Source organism: Danio aesculapii, chromosome 20, assembly GCF_903798145.1.
Source record: "Danio aesculapii chromosome 20, fDanAes4.1, whole genome shotgun sequence".
In the NCBI taxonomy this organism is placed as follows: domain Eukaryota; kingdom Metazoa; phylum Chordata; class Actinopteri; order Cypriniformes; family Danionidae; genus Danio; species Danio aesculapii.
The window spans coordinates 40,411,222-40,429,979 of NC_079454.1; the positions used below are offsets into that span (position 1 = coordinate 40,411,222).

General features: G+C 34.0%; 1 protein-coding gene across 2 annotated transcripts; it reads left to right on the forward strand.

Moving 5' to 3' along the window:
• The first annotated feature begins 296 nt into the window (after window positions 1-296).
• On the forward strand, window positions 297-18,608 carry esco2 (establishment of sister chromatid cohesion N-acetyltransferase 2). 2 transcript variants are annotated; one of them, XM_056481286.1, is made up of 11 exons: window positions 297-414; window positions 2,148-2,202; window positions 2,279-3,122; window positions 3,205-3,283; window positions 4,894-4,933; window positions 5,778-5,919; window positions 6,000-6,131; window positions 8,794-8,883; window positions 13,080-13,223; window positions 13,300-13,484; window positions 18,124-18,608. In XM_056481286.1, the coding sequence occupies exons 2-11, from the start codon at window positions 2,159-2,161 to the stop codon at window positions 18,254-18,256; spliced, it is 1,833 nt and encodes a 610-aa protein (XP_056337261.1). In that variant the 5' UTR covers window positions 297-414; window positions 2,148-2,158; the 3' UTR covers window positions 18,257-18,608. The 2 variants fall into 2 exon arrangements, with proteins under 2 accessions (XP_056337261.1, XP_056337262.1); XM_056481287.1 differs by having other exon boundaries at window positions 306-414; window positions 4,897-4,933.
• Window positions 18,609-18,758: the final 150 nt, after the last annotated feature.

Consider the following 18,758-nt stretch of genomic DNA (forward strand, 5'->3'; position numbering starts at 1 on the left):
AATTCACCTATAGCGCATGTCTTTGGGCTTCTGGGGGAAACCGGAGCACCTTTTTGCATTATTTTGCCTTAACGAATAAAATGCTTTACAGCCTTTTGATGTTAGTTTTGGTTTAACGTAAATACAAGCGTTAACTACGTTAGACTTGAAACAGCTTTTCTGTGTCGGTCGCTAATCGGTTCCTTAAAACAAACTTGTTCAAAAGAACCGATTTGCACAGATGAATCATAGTTCTTTTCACTAACCGGACGTTGTCATGCTTCCACACACTGTTTCCGCTTCCGTGTGCGCCACGATTGACTTTGGCGCGTTCTTCAAAACAGACCGCGGGAGAAGCTGAGAGGATTTGCCGCGGTTATTTTGCTCCAGTGTTTTCACGTAAATTCAAAAACAGATTTGGTACTAGTCTACCCGGTAAGTGGTTCATTACAGACATTGTTTTCAAGTCAGTATCTGGTGGGGTTTGTGATAAACGGAACCTGCGTGTATTTTTAGAGATTATGCACTGTTCACCTAGTTGGCGCCTAGAAATGAACTGCGGGAAAAGTGAGTGAGCTGTGTTTAGGATCTAACCTTATATATCGTAGACATATTAAAGTGTAAATCAAACTTCATATGCAAATAACATTGCGGTAATTTCGACATGAAAACATAGTGTTTGGTTTCTTTCACAGTTGCAGATAATAAAGTTACGTGTTTCAATGCTTCTGCAGGTTGTATAAAGGAAATATTTATCGTTAAAACTTCGAAGACCTTATAAAAGCCAGTAAAAGAAACGTTTGGTTTCCTTTACGTGAACGTACTTAATAAATTGGTCTTCTTTCACGAACGTCAAATTTTTAGTTCCAGCTAAAGCACATGAACTGCAGTTGCTATCACGTCATATGCAGTCTATATATATTTACTAGTGTTGGGCAAAGATTAATCGCATTCAAAATAAAAGTTTGTTTTGACATTATATATATATATATTTTATGTATATGTGATACATACATGAAACTAAAACTATACCAAACAATTTTGTTACATTTGTATTATATATATATATATATATATATATATATATATATATATATATATATATATATATATATAGGGGTGCAATGATTATAGATTTTGGTTGTACGATTATAGTTTGAGAAATAATCACGGTTGTCACGATTATTATGCATTCATTAATTTCACACCCCACTAGTTTAGAAAATAATATATTTTACAGTGTTATTTACTGCTGCTCAGTGACAAATTATTACAGCTCAAAATAATGTAAAAATCAAACAGCAGTAAATTTCTGTCTTTGTGCTTAAAAATAAAAAATAAATATATTTACACTGTAAATAAATGAATAAAAAAAAAATAATAAAAAAACAGTATTTGTCTAATGCAAGGCTTGAAATTGCCAGTGCTCTCAACTTCAAAAACACCAGAGCTCTCACCAAAAATGAATGGGCACTACTGCAACTTGTATATTAATGGATTTATTGTATTTGAAAACAACATCAATCTGGAAAAAACAGAAACAACTCTCTAACTAATGCTGTGATGACTTATTGATATTTGTGCAAGAATTCCAAAATGAATGTCAAATAATTATAAAATATTAATGATGACGAACATGACAATATTACTAACAATGAATTACATTTCTCATTATCATGCTGCCTTAAATGTGCTTAAATGCGAGTTATCTGCTATAAAAAAGTCCTACTGTTACTTTATGAAAAATACATCTATGGTTTGCATCAAACAAAACTGAAGCATTGCAGTAAAAAATGTTTATTTTGTTTATTTTTTCATAAAATATATTGTGTTTAAAAGGGAAAAATGTTAATATTGTAACCAGACATTTAAAAATAATATAATTCAGAGCAGTAATCACAATACCACAAAATCGTGATTTTTCTCCAAGGTTATCATACCGTCAGAATCTTATACCGACACATGCCTAGACAGTACACACACACACACACACACACATATTGTCAAAACACGCTTTTATTTTGCATGCGATAAATTTTTGCCCAGCACTAAAATTTATTTAAACATTTCTACGCATGCGTTTTGATCATTCTGCAACAAAGAGATCAGCAAAATAATCTGTTTTCTTTTCATATACTGATAAATCTGAAAATGTTTTCTCATTTCAGGTGACTTGAAGATGTTATCCCGAAAGAGAAAACATGGCTCTCCTGATGCCGAGAGGTAACTTTACTTTTATTAGAAATTAAAATATTTGTTCTTGTGACACAAATATCAATTTTTTAAAACCCCTCCACAGTAATCCATCGAAGAAACAAATAACAAGCCTGAGAAATTCTCCAAGAAGGACCACTCGACAAAAAGAAAACATTCCCATTTCGCTGAATTCCCCCCAAAAGATTCCCAGCACACCTAAAAAGACACAGAGGGCCTTTTCGCTTGAATCTCCTCCAAAGCGAGTCTCGCCACGGAAAGCAGTGCTGGGAGCAGGAACCTTCTACAGCAAACAGAAACCCCTGTATCTCACACCTCTGGAGAGAAAAGTGCTGAAAGAAGCCAAATCTCCACCATCAGCCGCCAACAAAGAGCCGTCACGCCCTCCTTTGACCACTGCAAATGCTGTTGTAAAACCAGCCAAGAAAGTTCAGAAGAAACCCAGAGCTTCTGCTCCACAGTCCAACCTGAAAGGCTACTTCACGGCTAAACCCAAAGTGAAACAAAGTCCATCAGATAAACAAACGGATCAAGCGCTGAAATCCACATTAGCTCCCATTTCATTCAGCAGTATGAAGTCTAAAGGTAAACCCAAACTTGTTGTCGGCGCTGCTTTCTTCACCACTGGAAAAAAGCCCTCTTCAATGTATAAGAAGTCTGCACAGAACACAAAGCCTAAACCAACATACAAAAAACCCAGCATTCAGAAACCTGTGAGGGAGAAGGAAGTGGTGATGGCACCGGGACAGCGTTCTCCAGTTCGCCGTGCTGTTTTCTTAAAAAAACAGCCTGAAGTGGAAGTTCCTCATGATGAAAGAGAGTCGACACAAGCGCCAATGTCTCCTCAGGTTCTGGCAGATGTGCATGGCATCACTAAAGAGCTGAGGGTGGTTTTGAGGAGGTCTGTGAGCCCTGAGACTGGCTGCCAGGTTAGACTGAACTAGTCAATTTATATTGGTAATGAATGAAGTTTTCATTTGCTTTGCTTCTAAAGCTGAAAATGTTTTCCAGGACGCACCTTCTGAAGCTGATTCGGTGTTTGATGTGAGTGATTTACTGCTTCCGGATCACGATAGCTCTCATGATGAAGGTAAATAAACTTTTTATTATTTATCTGTGTATAAATATAAATAAATATATAAATAATGAATCAAAATGAGCCCAAAATGGTTGATTTGAATAAAGTGTTACTGTCCCCCAAAGCTGCATTGATTTGACCAAACATGCAATGTTTTGAAATGCTTTTTTTATTTACATTGTTCTCTGTGAATGTTTTGTGTAATTTATTGCTGTTATTCTAAGCTTCATTTTCAGAAACATTTCTCTCTTTTATCACGTTGATCTTTCATTCTGACATGCTGATTTGACACTTAAACATCTCAGTGCTGAAAGCGTTTGTTTAATTTTCTGGGAAATGCTAATAACCTTTAATCATTAAATACTTTTTTTATCTTTAAAAAATAGTTTTATTTATCAAGAATCTGTTAATGTGTTGTTATTTGTGTATATTATTTCATATTACTTGAGTACAGGGTTCCCACGCTTTTTGAAAGTGCTTAATTACTTGAATTTCAGACATATGCATTGGAAAGTGCTTAAAAACAAACAACTCTTTGTAAGTGCTTGAATTAAATTTGAAATAAAATTTGTTTATGGTTTTATTTTAACAATTGTAGTCAATTGTCAAAAGCAGAACAAAAAAACTGAGAAAAATCTTGTACAATAATACTGACCAATAGTGCACATTTGATCAATATTTTGGAAACCGCTTTTGAATATTACCAGTATTTAATAAAACAAATTGTGTTAAAGTTCTTTCAACATGAATTTTAAAATGGTTAATTTTTGAAAATTACTCTGACATTTTTAATATAAATATCAAGTACAGTTGGGGTATAAATTACAACGGTGCTTCATATAAATTAGTTGTGCTTTAAAACAGGGGGTCCCAAACTTTTCAGCCCGCGGCCCCCAAAATAACAATGCCTGTGACTCTCGACCCCCACATTTCTTGGAGGTGGTTATAAATATACTAACCTTGCGCACAACAATAGGCCTATATAAATGCGAGCGTATTGACAACACAAAAACTGCAACAGTCTAACAATCATATCATTTTTATAATCATTTAATGATTTGTTTAATATTAACCTCAGCTAAAGAGACTGGTGGGCACAACGTTTTCAGCCTAAGAATAGACCCTAAGTCTATTCTTGGTTTGATATTGGAGACTGCCGCTCAGAGATCATCCTCAATGTTCAGTTGTGGCCTGTATATTTGTTTTTAACATAACATAAACGCACCTATCCTATGAAAAAACTAAAGGCTGATGGCTTTTCATTTGCATGTTGTTGTTTTTTATGCAAGAATAAACTACTATTTTTAAAATAAAATATTGTAATTCTAATAGTTTAATCAAATTTATTTAAGTTTTAAAAATCACCAAGTCACCCTTGTCATTGTCCTGCAACCCACCAGGAGGTCCCGACCCCCACTTTTGGAACCAGTGCTTTAAAAAGTCCTTGAATCTGCTGTTCATGGAAGTGTGGGAACCCTGTGAATACTATCTTTATAATGTAATATGTAGCTTTATCCAAAAATGCTGCATGATATGGTATATATGCATATCCTGTGTTTTTAAAAAAACATGATCTGAAAATGATATTTTAACAATGTTTTAATTATTGTTTTTTTCTTCAGAAGAAGAATCATCTGTGTATCCCATCTTTGGCACTAAAAGGTAAAACAAACATATTTGTTTTCCCCTAATGCACTCTGGCAGTATGGGTGGGTGGCAAGCAAAGAAAAATTGGTTCCCCAAAGAAGAACATTTAGTGTTCAGTTAACCTATTGAAATACTTCTTTATAAAACCCTGTAATATTACTTGGGGTTATTAGAAAAACTTTTTGCTTCAAAAATTATATTTTAACCAATAAAGGATTTTTTTGTGGATGGCATTTTAAATGTCTGAAAAACCTTTATCTGCTATTAAGATGCTTTTGTGCGACGGTTAGTTATAATAGATGTTAAAGGTTTTTCACAATGGATATTTTTTAAGAGTATAGCTTAATAGTGTGACAGAATGTATCCTCATGTCTGCAAAGTTATATTCAGTCGTTTCAGCTGTTGTGATCATGATCAATATATTGTTTGAGCCTCTATCACAATGTGTGCATCCGCCATAGTCACATCGCAGGATTAGATTTATTAAAATACTAAAGATATTAAATATCATTTTTTTTATGTTTGATTGTTCAATTTCAGTATCTTCTGAATGCTGTTAGACTCTTCAGAAAACCACTAATCGCTATTCATTTCACTTCTATCTTTGCTCTGTTGTATTATATATACTCTTGTCATTTATTATAATTCATGAAAATGCACTGCATAGAAAGACTTGATCATCTCGATCTATCTAAATGAATAAAATCTTTTTCAAAATAGAGAGATTCAATTCATCTGCTGCAGTTACACAATATATATCGCAGCAAAACAAAATATCGCAATGTCAGATTTTTCCAATATTGTGCAGCCCTAGTTATCTTATCTATCTAATTTATCCCTTGATTTCTCTTTGTTTTAGATCTCAGAAAAAAGGGAAGTTGTCTCCGCCGCTGAACAGCAGCACTCCTTCAGCTCTGACAGCAACTCCTGCTCTCAAAGCCAATCAGAGGAGCATGTTGAGGAGAGAGATGAAGAAGCAAACCGACAACCAGCTCATCATTGTGAGTAGATGAAGTTGCTAGACAAAAATCAATGTGTGGTTCTTGACCTGTTGTTTATGGTCGGCATGTCTGCTCTTTAGGATGCTGGTCAGAAGCAGTTTGGAGCCACTACTTGCGCATCCTGTGGGATGCTGTACAGCACAGACAGTCCAGAGGACAACTTTCAACACACACAGTTCCATCAGCGCTTTCTGGACACCATTAAGTTTGTGGTGAGCCTTCATGATGTTTATTAATATTAAAACAGCTGTGTTGGACACACGAGATTCACACATGGACATTTACTCCAAAGAAGCCCCAAAATGCCAGTAATGAAACAGAAACCAAATTGTTAAGCATGTACTTGTGAAATGCCCTATCTTTAATGTTAACAGACAATGATTTTTATCTTGATAGACGTTAAAGGAAATATACTTTTAATGCGAATCCTTCTAAAATTATACAATTTTGATCAAAACTAAACCCTAACTGTTAGGGCTGCACGATTCTGGCTAAAATGTGAATCCCGATTTGTTTTTTTTGTTTTGTTTTTTTGCTTTAAATGAAGATCACTATTTTCTCACGATTCTTTAGATGTAAAATAAAGATTATTATGAGCAGCCTATTTTTATGGTTAATTCTCAAACATACTGTCTGTCACCTTGGAATTATAAGGTTCTATGTGTTCTGAATGATTTTGAGATATTGAGCTTCAAAGTTTTAGCAATCCTTATAGCAAACAGTATGTGTGCAACATTGTGTTTTTTTAAGTCTTAATGTAAATAACTTATTAAAAACATCCCATAATGTAAATAAGTTGTCAAGAATGTCAATAACTCACTTTTGACAATGTCAGATAGAACTTTATAATTCTAAGGTGACGATATGGTAAAACAACAATAATAATAATAATAGGCCTATGTTTATTTATTTATTTATTTGACATGGATATCACAATTACACTGGACAACCAAATGCATTTGTTTTAAGTGTTTTAGCAAACTTGCTAATTCTCAACACCTGTCCACAGGAGGTTTGACCAAATTGACAAAATGGAACTATAATAAAAACAAACACAGCATTATAATTCTTTGCATAAAATTACAGGAGCAATAGCAAAGGCGACATGATCCAACAAACTAACAGTAGACTATTTGTGCAGACACTGCTGTTTTGCTTTAACCACTTTTTAAGAACACTACTAAAAATATTTAGGTTACTTTCTGATTTTAATGTGGAGCTCTACTGTTTCTTAAAATGCTAAAATGTCCTGTTTGTTAATTCACAGTAAAATGATGACATCTGAATACAACTATTCATAATTATAAAGTTCAATTATTATGTTTAAGACATGTGCTTGTCATTTATCATTGACAGCATTATTAGACCATTTGTTTTCACTGGTAAAATCAGACATTTGTCATTATCAGATTTCTTCTTGTATTATATGAAAGAAAAAACATCAAATGCTTGTGGTAATCATAACTCTAAAATGCAATATGATCATTTAAATGATGTGCAGCCAGTTTCATTTTCACTTCCAAGTGTGGCTCATGGCTGCTGTCACTGTAATTAAAAAAAAAAAAACACACACACATGCAAATCATTCTTTCAGCGCGGCTCTCGAACGATTGCTCTGTGCAACAATCTTAACGTTATTTACAACTTTATTACCTGATATGCACAGCCTATGCAGGTTCTGTTCACTAAAGTAGCCGTCATTGGCATGCACGTGAATGTTCTCAGAAGTAAACAAACAGCTGGCGGTCATCTCACATGTGACTTTGCGGCCGCAAATACATCATTTCATGGACTTGAAACCCACCATCAATTTATACATAAATAAAACATGGCAAAGAGAATGGGACAACTGCATCAACAACAAATTATATGAAATTAACCCGAAAATAAATGAAGGACATTTAGCAAATTATAATTTCGAAGCCAGGCATGATCAGACGGTCTATACCAGATGTCGAATTGGACATTCTAGGTTGACACATTCATATTTATTAAATAACGAAGAATCACCTAAATGTAATAACTGCCAGACTGCTCTCACCACCAAACATATTTTGTTGGAATGTAGAAGTTTAAATTCCATTAGACAATTTTTATAAGGAGAGCACTTTGATGGACATTTTTAAAAAGGTTCCACCAGGAAGAGTTTGACTTTTTTTTAATCAAAAATAGAACTGAAAAACCATATTTAACTTTGAGAAAATTTTTTTGTAAATTTTATCTATTTATATTTTATATATTTGTCTAAGTAATTTATTTATTTATTTTATATAATACGAATTTGTTTTTATCATGTAATAGTTTAATGTATATCCATTTGACCACGAAATAGCCATAAGTTGCTGATGTGGCAATAAATATGTAATAAATAAATAAATGCATCATTACATGAAGACAGAAATGACATTTCTGAAGAAATTATACCTTATAAATACAGTATGTGACACTTTTAACACCATTTGAAGGTGTCCATATTGCTGTGAAGGCTTGTGCGACTACCTTTAAGCTTCTCTCCTGACCTTGAAAATTTAATTGGCTGAATCGTAGAAAAGCTGAATTAAAATCGTGTGAAGGGTCGAATCGAGATCGTGATCTTTTTTTCGATTAATCGTGCAGCCCTACTAACATCTTATTATATATTATTATTATTATATCTTATGTATTTATTGCTGTTGAATTTTGCTGTTGCTTTTTATTGTTAAAATATTTAAATAATTATAGAAAAGTGATATTTATAAAATGTGGTTAACTTGATCTTTTTTTTTTTTTTTTTACTTGGCCAGAAAAGCTGATATGGCTAATAAACTCAACTCTGTCTACAGCTGAACAGTTTTTCTGCAGAACATTATCTAACATCAGTTTGTTTGTTTTTAGGGCTGGAAAAAAGAGAGGGTCGTGGCAGAATTCTGGGATGGAAAGATCATTCTCGTTCTTCCAGATGATCCCAAGTACGCCACGAGAAAGGTACGCTGGTATTGGCTGGTTATAGCTTAAAGTGTTATGGTCAGAGTTTCCACTCTTTCATGGACACCAAATTCAAGAAGTTTTTAAGTCGAGCACTTTTGTAACTCACACCCCCAGCATATATAAGCGTCCTTCACTTACACTTAGTATTTACATTAAATTGTCATAATGATGATGTTTTGAGTGTGTCGTTTTTAAAAATGTGACTGTTTTACAGTTTTTCTCAGTCGCTTTGGTGCATTTCTCACAACGCTATTTACATTTTGCACAACAGTTAATGCATTTCTCAAAACAATTAGTCATTTGTGCACATCATAGTAGCAGTTTCTTATTCCTTCCAACAAATTACAGATGCTTTTGGACATGTGTCAATTGCTTCATACAACTCTCTGCTGTTTTATAACATTACCATTTGCTTATGTCATGTCAGTTAAAATTAACTAAACTTGTGAATGCTGAATAGTCATTCCAAATTAAACTAATAGTCCTCATTTCATTAATTGAGTCATTACACACAAAAATGTTGAACTAGTTGATAAAATCTGTCAAGCAAATTTTATAAAACAATTCAAAATCTTTTTTTCCTAAAAATGTCTTCTAAATTGAACAATTTCATGAATGAATGTACTGCAATATTGTATATAGTTGTGCACAGCTCTACCCAAAGGAGCTTTATGTTTGTTGTAAATAAGGATGTATTTATTCTTTTGCACAATGCTGTGAATAAATAGAGTGGAGGAACTAGGACGTCACCTTGTAGGCGAATCGGCTGCTAGCATAAAACTGGTTCCCTCGATAAAATCCTATATAGGATTTTCCCATGGGCTTTTCGAAGATTGCAAATAATAAGCTCTGTGTTCAAACACAGTTCATTACACTTACACGTTTTGTCCAGCCGGATAATCCTCACATGAAAATTCAACTTTTGGATTTTAAATGGAAACGCAAGAACTGAAAAGCTAACATTAGGCTACAAACGGACTACAGTGCCCTCGAGGCGCTCATCTGTGCTGTCAGCACCACCCTGCTACAGACAACTTTTAAAGCTTATTTTTAGAAATATGCTCCATGACAAAGAGTTAATCTCTCTGTTTATTATATTATAATCCACGCTATATATTATAAACAAATAAATACGTAAATACACACAGACCTACGTGCCTTTTGGATAGTTTTTAAGTGGGAAATTTATCACTGTATACATAATACACTGTTTTGCTTTACGGTTGTTGTAAAAGTTTTAGAACTGTATGTATAAATGTGCCTACATAGTATTATCATAAGACATATATTTAAAAAAGTGTATCACTCGCATGCACACAGCCTGCTTACCTTAACAGACGACAGAAATGAGGCGCGAGAAGCAAGTCTATCAAATGCCTGCAAGTTCCATCATGGACACAGAACAACATTCAGTATTTTTTTATGTCATGAAGTACAGCGAAAAGCAGCCCATACAGTCACATCTGCTATACATTTTAAGGAGGAGTGTAAATATAGCAGTTATGACAGAGTTAAATGTGTTCAGATGAAGAAAAAAACGACGAAAAATCACTTGATCACATTAAAATGACAGTTAATATGTAGGTATTTTTACACATTTATTGACAAGTTTGCATTACTGAGAGCAGGAAAGAGACAGTCTACACTGGTAACCTGTATCTTTATAATATCGTTTAATTAAAATAAATGATCAACAAATTAATGTCTTTACTGCCTTTACAAGTGAAGGCATTATCTACACATTATATGAAATCCCAATTATAAAAATACTACAAACTATAAAATACTATTCATGAAAAGACCTAGATAACAGACAAATCCTAATGCCCGAAACACAAGCGAGCTGCGCTCCAGACCAGTTCAGCTCGATGACAAATAATGTCTCCTACACTGCCTGTAGTCCAGTTTAGCAACTTGATAGCAACAGTCTTTTTAAAGAAGCGTTACTGATTAAAAAAAAAATTATAATCAAGAGTAACTGATGTGTTTTATGTCGTAGAACAAAACGTGAAATTATCTTGAGTTTGTGTTAGCCACGAACCTTATTTAAGCAATTTTACTGAATCCCCATTCAAAAAACCCATTGACTTTGGGACGAGGGAACCGGAACTGCTAAAATGCTAACTCACTTTCTGGGTTTTGCATACAAATTGACATCATAGTTCCTCCACTCTATTAGAATTGCAAAAAGCATTTGCAGTAAAAATATGAAACATACATATTCAGTGTCTTGACTCAGATACCTCACTTAATGCAGTGATGTCTAACTTTACTGTAGTTTTCAAATGACTGTGCTAATAGTATCTAGTGCTGTCTTGAGCATTTTCAGGACGTGTCAACAAGATCTGATGGTTTTTTTTTTTGCATTGGAATAATTGTACAGAGTAAACTGTCATAATGAAAACATGACAAAGCCATTTGACTATCTTGTTCATAAACAATGGTGTCATTTTTCATCTTGATGACACTGACACTTTCATTGACATCAATACTTGCTGTTGAGGAATGAGCTCTCCATTTTGAGCAAGTGACACGCTTTTGCAGGTTTCTAGGTCAACTAGGTTTCGCAGTTTGTACTAATTGTTTTGAGAAATGCATGAACTGTTGTGCAAATGTAAATGGTGTTGTGAGAAACGCACCAAAGCCACTGAGAAAAACTGTAAAGTCATGTTCAAAGAGCTTTAATACAATTAGTTGAATTCAATATTGATAATATTCAAATGCGGTTTCTGGAGTATTAAAAATTATATTTTGTAATAGTTCAGGAATGAGTTTAATTTAAGATTTTTAAATTAAGAGTTCCTTCGTTTTTCGTTCAGTTTATGAAAGCAGGACAGTGCAATTGTTAAAATAACACCATAAATTTAAAATTCAAGCAATTTTGTTTGTTTTAAAGTGCTTTATTAGTCTTTAATTCATATGTCTGAAATTCAAGTACTTTCAAGAATAGTGGGAACCCTGTATGGTTCTTCTCCTATTACCTTTCACTTCAGTAGGAAAAGCAGCTGTTTGTGAATGTAAAATGTCTGCAAAGTTTCAAAGTGCACAAAAAAATGCGCATTTATTCTCTCCCAAAAGAAAGAATCAATTCTGAAGTGCCTAAAGTGAGTAGTCGTATTTATTATCTTTATCACAAAGATTATTCAGAGATCAATTAACTGTCAATAATTCTTTAAATTGATGATTTTTAACATTTAAGCATAACTCATCTAGTACATTTCAATTGTGAATGTGTATAATTGTATAATATTTTTACAATTTTTTCCTGGTAAAATAAAGGCTATAATAATAATAATAATAATAATAATAATAATAATAATAATAATATATTATTATTATTAACATTTAAGGTATTAAATGTTTTTTTATATATATATAAAACATTTAATACCTTTGGATCAATAAATATCTCTTGTTGATAACCTCAAAGAATGTCCCATTAAAAGAAAGCATAAGATGTGCACTTTGATACAGAGCTCTTGTGGAATATCATGGAATTTTAAAAGGTCTATTTCAGACATAGTAAGCAAGTCAGGGATTTATTTGTTTTTTGCCCAAGTGATTGTAATTTCAGGGATTTTTGTTTGCCATTTAAAATGTTTCTTTCTATTTATCAAAATGTCACGTTTTTCTATGGTGTGATTTTTATTTTTATTTTTTTTTAATCGCTTTATTTCTGTTGTTTTTTTCTGTTCATAGACACGGCCAGGTTCATGGAAATTCAGCTTTATTGACCCTTTTCACAAGACTGTTATGATGCGTTTAACGGTCATCAACAGCTTAAAGTCTTGAAAGTTTTTAATATTTAGATTTTTTTATAATTTGAACATGTTTTTATGTTTATTTATATATATATATAGCATAGAGCAGTGAATGGGAGAGTTCAAATTTTTTTACAAGCTCCACGATGGTGTTATCAAGACTTTCAGAAAATTTACTGCTGTACACTGTATTAGAAACGCCTCACAAGCAGTAGTTTTTCTGAAAGTCTTGATAACACCATCGTGGAGCTTGTAAAAAATATTTGAACTCTCCCATTCACTGCTCTATGCTTACCCAATTATGACGACTTTCACTTCTGAGAAACCTGGAAATGCGAAAAGGATCCAGAGTCAAGGAAATTGGCATTTGGCTACGAGTAGGAACTCTGTTTCTAATAACTAATATTTGAGCATTTTCTAACTTGCTTCCAGGCAGAGGACGTGAGGCGGATTGCAGACAGTGAGCTGGGCTTTCAGCAGATCACCCTCAGCAGCCCGAGCTCTGCTAAAACATACCTCTTCATCAACGCTGACAGGATAGTTGTGGGATGTCTGGTGGCTGAGAATATTAGACAGGTGATTGTCTGTCTAGCTAAAGCGAAATGACGATTAAAAAGTGACCTTGAGCTAAATTCAACTCAATGTTTTGTAGGCCTATCGTGTGCTGGAGCAGCCTGAGAAACACAAAGACATGAGCAAGGAGGACTTCATGGAGCACCACAGGACCTGGTGCTGCTCTACTGTCCCGGAGAAAGCCCTCTGTGGCGTCAGTCGCATCTGGGTCTTCAGTCTGATGAGGAGGAAGAGTGTTGCCACACGCCTTCTGGACACGGCCAGGTACAAAGTGCACTAACACTTTTTATTAAACAGCTGTCTGGAATATGTGCTACTTTATCCAGCCAGTTTCGTTTTGTCTGCTTTGTGTTTTTGACTGTTTGGCACCATCTTGTGGCTGAATAGTGCACTAGTTAGTGTACTCTAGCAGTGTTTTTGTCAGCATTGTGTTTAATTAAAGAATGAATAGGTTATTATGGCTCAGAACAATAAGCGCTTTTCCACTATCATGCTGAACTGGGCCAGAAAGCACGGATACGGTTTAATTTTCCACTGTGGTGCTGCAACAGAGCTCTTTACACAAAACACATCAGTAATTGCCTTGGTTATGCAGTGTAAACAGCTCCCTTTGTTTATTTAAATTAAAATAAAAGCCCAAACTATTTTTTTCATGCTCATGTGTAAAAGCGAACACATCAGCGTGACTAAACACTGTTATGCCACTCTCTCGTATAGAGCAGGCTAAATATAGCTACGATAGAAGTCACAGCACCCCTATTTATTTAGAGGTCAGGCGGCTCTGGGCAAATTTTATTTGGAGGGAAAATGACCAAACTGTAATGTGATGATTGAAAACGATTGGAGGGGAAATAAATAATATATTTCAAATCTCTGTACATAACAGAAAAATAAACAATGAGAATGCAGCAATAATAGTTGATCTGTATTAGTGGCATGGCAGAAATAAATGTGAGCTAATAAAAAATATAGCACTTAAATTATTTCATAACAATCAATTAAATTAAACAGCGGTTTTATTTCAAAAGTGTGATAATGATATAAAATATACGACAATTCGATGGTAAAATATAACCTTTTAAATGATGGCTGTTATTGGTTTTCAAGTTAAATAAAAAATGAGTATTAAACAACACCGCATATCAGGATATAAAGCATATAAAGGATCATGGTTTCCGCTACAATCATTCATTCCATGGCGGGGCGCCACGCCAAAATTCATCCCGCCACGGCTACATTACAGCTTCTGATTCAAAACATTAAATTTTTTTTAATAACTGGTGATAATTGCACCAAAACGTATTAATTATAACAGCGCAAGCTTTTCTATAAACGTAGTAGTGCTGTGCGTCATTTGTTTAACGTTTTAGGGTTACATGCTGACTGACTGACTGATGCGTGAGGCCAGCAAACACGACGTATAGCTGTTTCACTTTATTTCAGTACGCATTAATGGCGCTCTGTAAGTCTATTTGTGACATTCGTAAATATTTCTAGAAATCTAATAAATGCTGGAGACATACTCGTTACATAAACGCACTAAATCACACTTCAGCCGCGATTATTTGAGAGCGCACAAGAAGATCTGCGCGCTCTTAAATTTGAGGGGGCGTGCAAGAAGTTTTGTGCATGAGCAGAGGAAATCGGTGCGCAAGCAAAGAGATCCGGATTCTTGTAGGCTATTATATAAATGCGATCTCGACTTCTAATACTGCGCTCATGACATTTGTCATTGAAATAACGCCACAGGTAGTTGGTAGATCTGTGTAAAATGCTGCTCTTTTTAGCTTTGTATTTATGATTTTATTTTTGTTATTTAAATAGTTTATTTTGTCTTTATAATGAACTAACGAGCTATAGACTCATTCCTGGTTGTTACATCACCCAGTATATAATAAAGATCACAGAGATCAAAAACAAAACAGAAATGTGTTACAAGGCCCTGTTAATGTCCAACTTATATTTAACTGAATGGTATGTTGGCCTATAGCTTAATGTTAAAAATTGCTCATTTTATTTTTATAAAACATTTGTGCGTATTATAAAACTTTTATAAAACGTATTGATGTATATTTTTTGGAGTAAAAACAATAACGACAGTTAAGAATCCATATTTGTTTTATTCATTCATTCATTCAACTTGTTTATTAGTGCATATATATAGGCTATAATTGAAATCATACAACAGTACCTCAGACAGCTACAGTACCAATAAAGCTTTCAAACAAAAGTCCAAACAATTAAAGAAAGATTTGACTTTCTCTGGTGACGGCCGACATCGTAATCATTCTTTAGGTGGTATTTGTTCAAAGAGTCTGCAAGTTCGTGTTCCATGGATATCGGATATTGTTGTGGATTGTGGACATCGATGATGATAAGCGTGTCTTTATTGCTTTATTCGATGCGCAGCAGGAAAGAAGTCAGTTTCAGCAGTGCATGTAGCTGTTGGTAAAGTTCTTACCCGGATCAAAGCGAGTTTTTGTGCTACCAAATACAGTACTGCATGCAATAAACTCACACACACAAATAATACAACAGGCTATTTTATTATTTTAAGATTTTAAATGACGGGGTAGCTATATTATACATTAATTATATTCAAGTCAATGAAATAATAACTTTAATACATAAAATATGTTTGGAAGAATGTGCTGGGCCAGTGATTCTCTGCCAGAGAGTGCTCTGGTTTTAAAACCCTTTTCCAACTGTATCGTTTAGACCTGGATCATTTTTTTATATTAAATGTAGTGTAGTTTACTTGTGGGTGTCTGATGACTAGCATGCTTCCGCTGAGCTAGCTGTGGTAGCTTGGCAATAGAGCCACGACGTCAACACACAGAATCTATCGATACAGTTGTCTAACCGTGCTGGGAACAGTTTGTAATCGTGCCGTTCCAGACTCTGTGGAGAAACAACTGTAACCACACCCTAGTGTTCTTAGAACGGTTCGGCACAATAGTGGAAAAGCGGCCAATGTTTTGTCTAATTTTGATGTTTTGTGGCATCAAGCAGCTCTTGTGAAGAATAAAGCCCTTCAGGTCTTATATTATCCAGGCGGCCGATTAGCCTGTCATGCTTTATTCTGTGATAACCTCCTAGATGTACTTTATCCCTAACACAAGACACATTAAAATGCTGAAAACCCCAGATCCATTACTGGGGATTATTACAAGGCTTGTTTATGATTTAAAAAGAAGAAATATTGTAATCAAGGTTACCATGTATGATTGTTCACCCAAACAAATGAAGCCTCTACTGCACGCATTATCATAAATCTATTTAAAAAATATTTGACTTTCTTTTCTTAAATTGGCTTAACTTGAAGTGCTGTAGAAAAAAAATTTGAATTTTTTTTTTAAGGTACTTTATGAAACGTTGCCATATGGCAACAACATCCAACAGTGGATCTAACTAAGAAATTTCAAATTTAAACATTTCCTTATAATTAATGATTTTGTTGTTGGAATTGATTTAATTGGTGTTGCAGTATTATAAGCTTTAACACAGACCTTATAAAGGACACCTTATACATGCTTTCTAACAACTCGTATTCCTACAGCTTTCATTTATTCCATTCTTTTTTTGCTGAATATTATTAAAAACAAACCTAATATTGTATTATCATGTATACAACATACAGTGAATATAAATATTTTCATCGGAATAATGTAGCTACTAGCTAACAATGTTTATGTATATTATACTATAAACTATACCACGCCTGTCTTATCTGCCTCTGAGCTAATTTATCTGAACTGTCTCTATCAAATGCATCATTCTTATGGTCCCTAAAACCCATCTCATCCTCACTGTCATCTGCAGGAAGAGCCAGTTCTGTCTTTTCTTCTTTCACTTACTATAGAACATGGTGGTGCTCGCTAATACACTGTTGCCTGTATTCATATCTATTCAAAAGTAGTATTGCCATTAAAACTAAATTTTATCCATAATGCAAATGCCACTAACATAGAACTAATCAACATTATATTACTAGCATTCATGTTGTTACTGTTACAACTTTACAGCTGACCTTGCTAGCTAGCTAACCCATTGCAATATTGCACATTCCACTATTGCAGTGTTGCCATTTGGTAACATACATTTAATCAATTTACAAGAAACTACTTTTATTTTAAAAAGAAATAGTTCTGAATGTCATCATAACTTACTGGAGGGGATGTTTCAGATTTTTTTCTTGTGGATCTGACATAATTTGATCCTTTGTTTTTATTGACGTTTACATTTGCATTCAGCAACTACTCACAATAGACGCCAGTCTGTCAGGAAAAACACTGCATGTCATGTGACTCAACCAAACTCTAAGGTCTTTTCAACAAAAAATAATAATGTTGGTCTTTAAGAAACAGTGGCAGGGAAATGAACATAAGTATCATGTTGCCATATGGTCACACCGTGCAGTAGAGGGTTAAAGATATTTTAGATTAAATCTGAGACGCGAGATGTTCTGAAGTCCAAAAATATACTCAAAACAGTCCATGTGTCTTTGATGGTTGAATCATGTTATGAAGCTATGAATGTTTGTGCATTATTCAACTGTTGTTACTTTTAGAAACAGTAGAAATGGAGCATGACATGCATGCCATATGTTAACACCGCAAAGAAACAGTTGAATAAAGTTAAGATTTTTTTTTTTTCTTGTGCTCTATTCATAACATAATGAAGTCACATGGGTTTTTTTTTTTTAAAGGAAGTTTTGTTTCTTTCTGGATTTGAGCTCTCACATTTCATTTACTTTAGTTTTGTTCTGAACATGTCTCACACAGGGAGGTGAGGTGATAAAATTGTCATTTTTGTGTGAACTAACCCTTTAATAACATATATTTTTTTAATATAGTAAGAGTTTGTATGTGTATATTTAAATTATTTTATTTTTCTGATTCAGGAATACGTTCATGTATGGAAGTCACCTGACCAAAGAGGAAATAGCCTTTTCTGACCCGACGCCACAAGGGAAGCTGTTTGCTACAAAGTACTGCCAAACACCAACATTTCTGGTGTACAACTTCATCAGCTAAAGAAAAGCATCCAGTCTTAGTTTGTTTGACTGCATTTATTAATGCATGTGAGAGTTTTTAAATAGAGAAAGCAATGTTAGGTGTTTAAGTTCAGTTTAATCAATGTTCAGAGAAAATCCGTTTTTACTGTGGAGTGTTACTTGAGACTGATGTTTTACCTTGAGTTCATGTTTCAGGCAGAATTTTACTTCAGCACAATTATTGAACCAGTTCATTATAAACTAGCAGGTCCTCAAGGTTTCTGTTTGGGAAAACTAGGCTGCTGTGATTAATTACATTTGTAAAGTGAACACTTTCCGTTAAACTGCTTATTGACTGTGTATATATTTTAAAAATAAATGTTCTTACTCACTTTGCTTGTTGCATTTTTTATGAATAGATAAATGCAATAATCCACAATGTATTGCACATTTTCCTATAGTCCACATCAGCAATGTTTCGCAGTAGTTTGTATAATTTACAAATGATTTCTTTAATAATAATACAAGTAGCCTGCATGCCA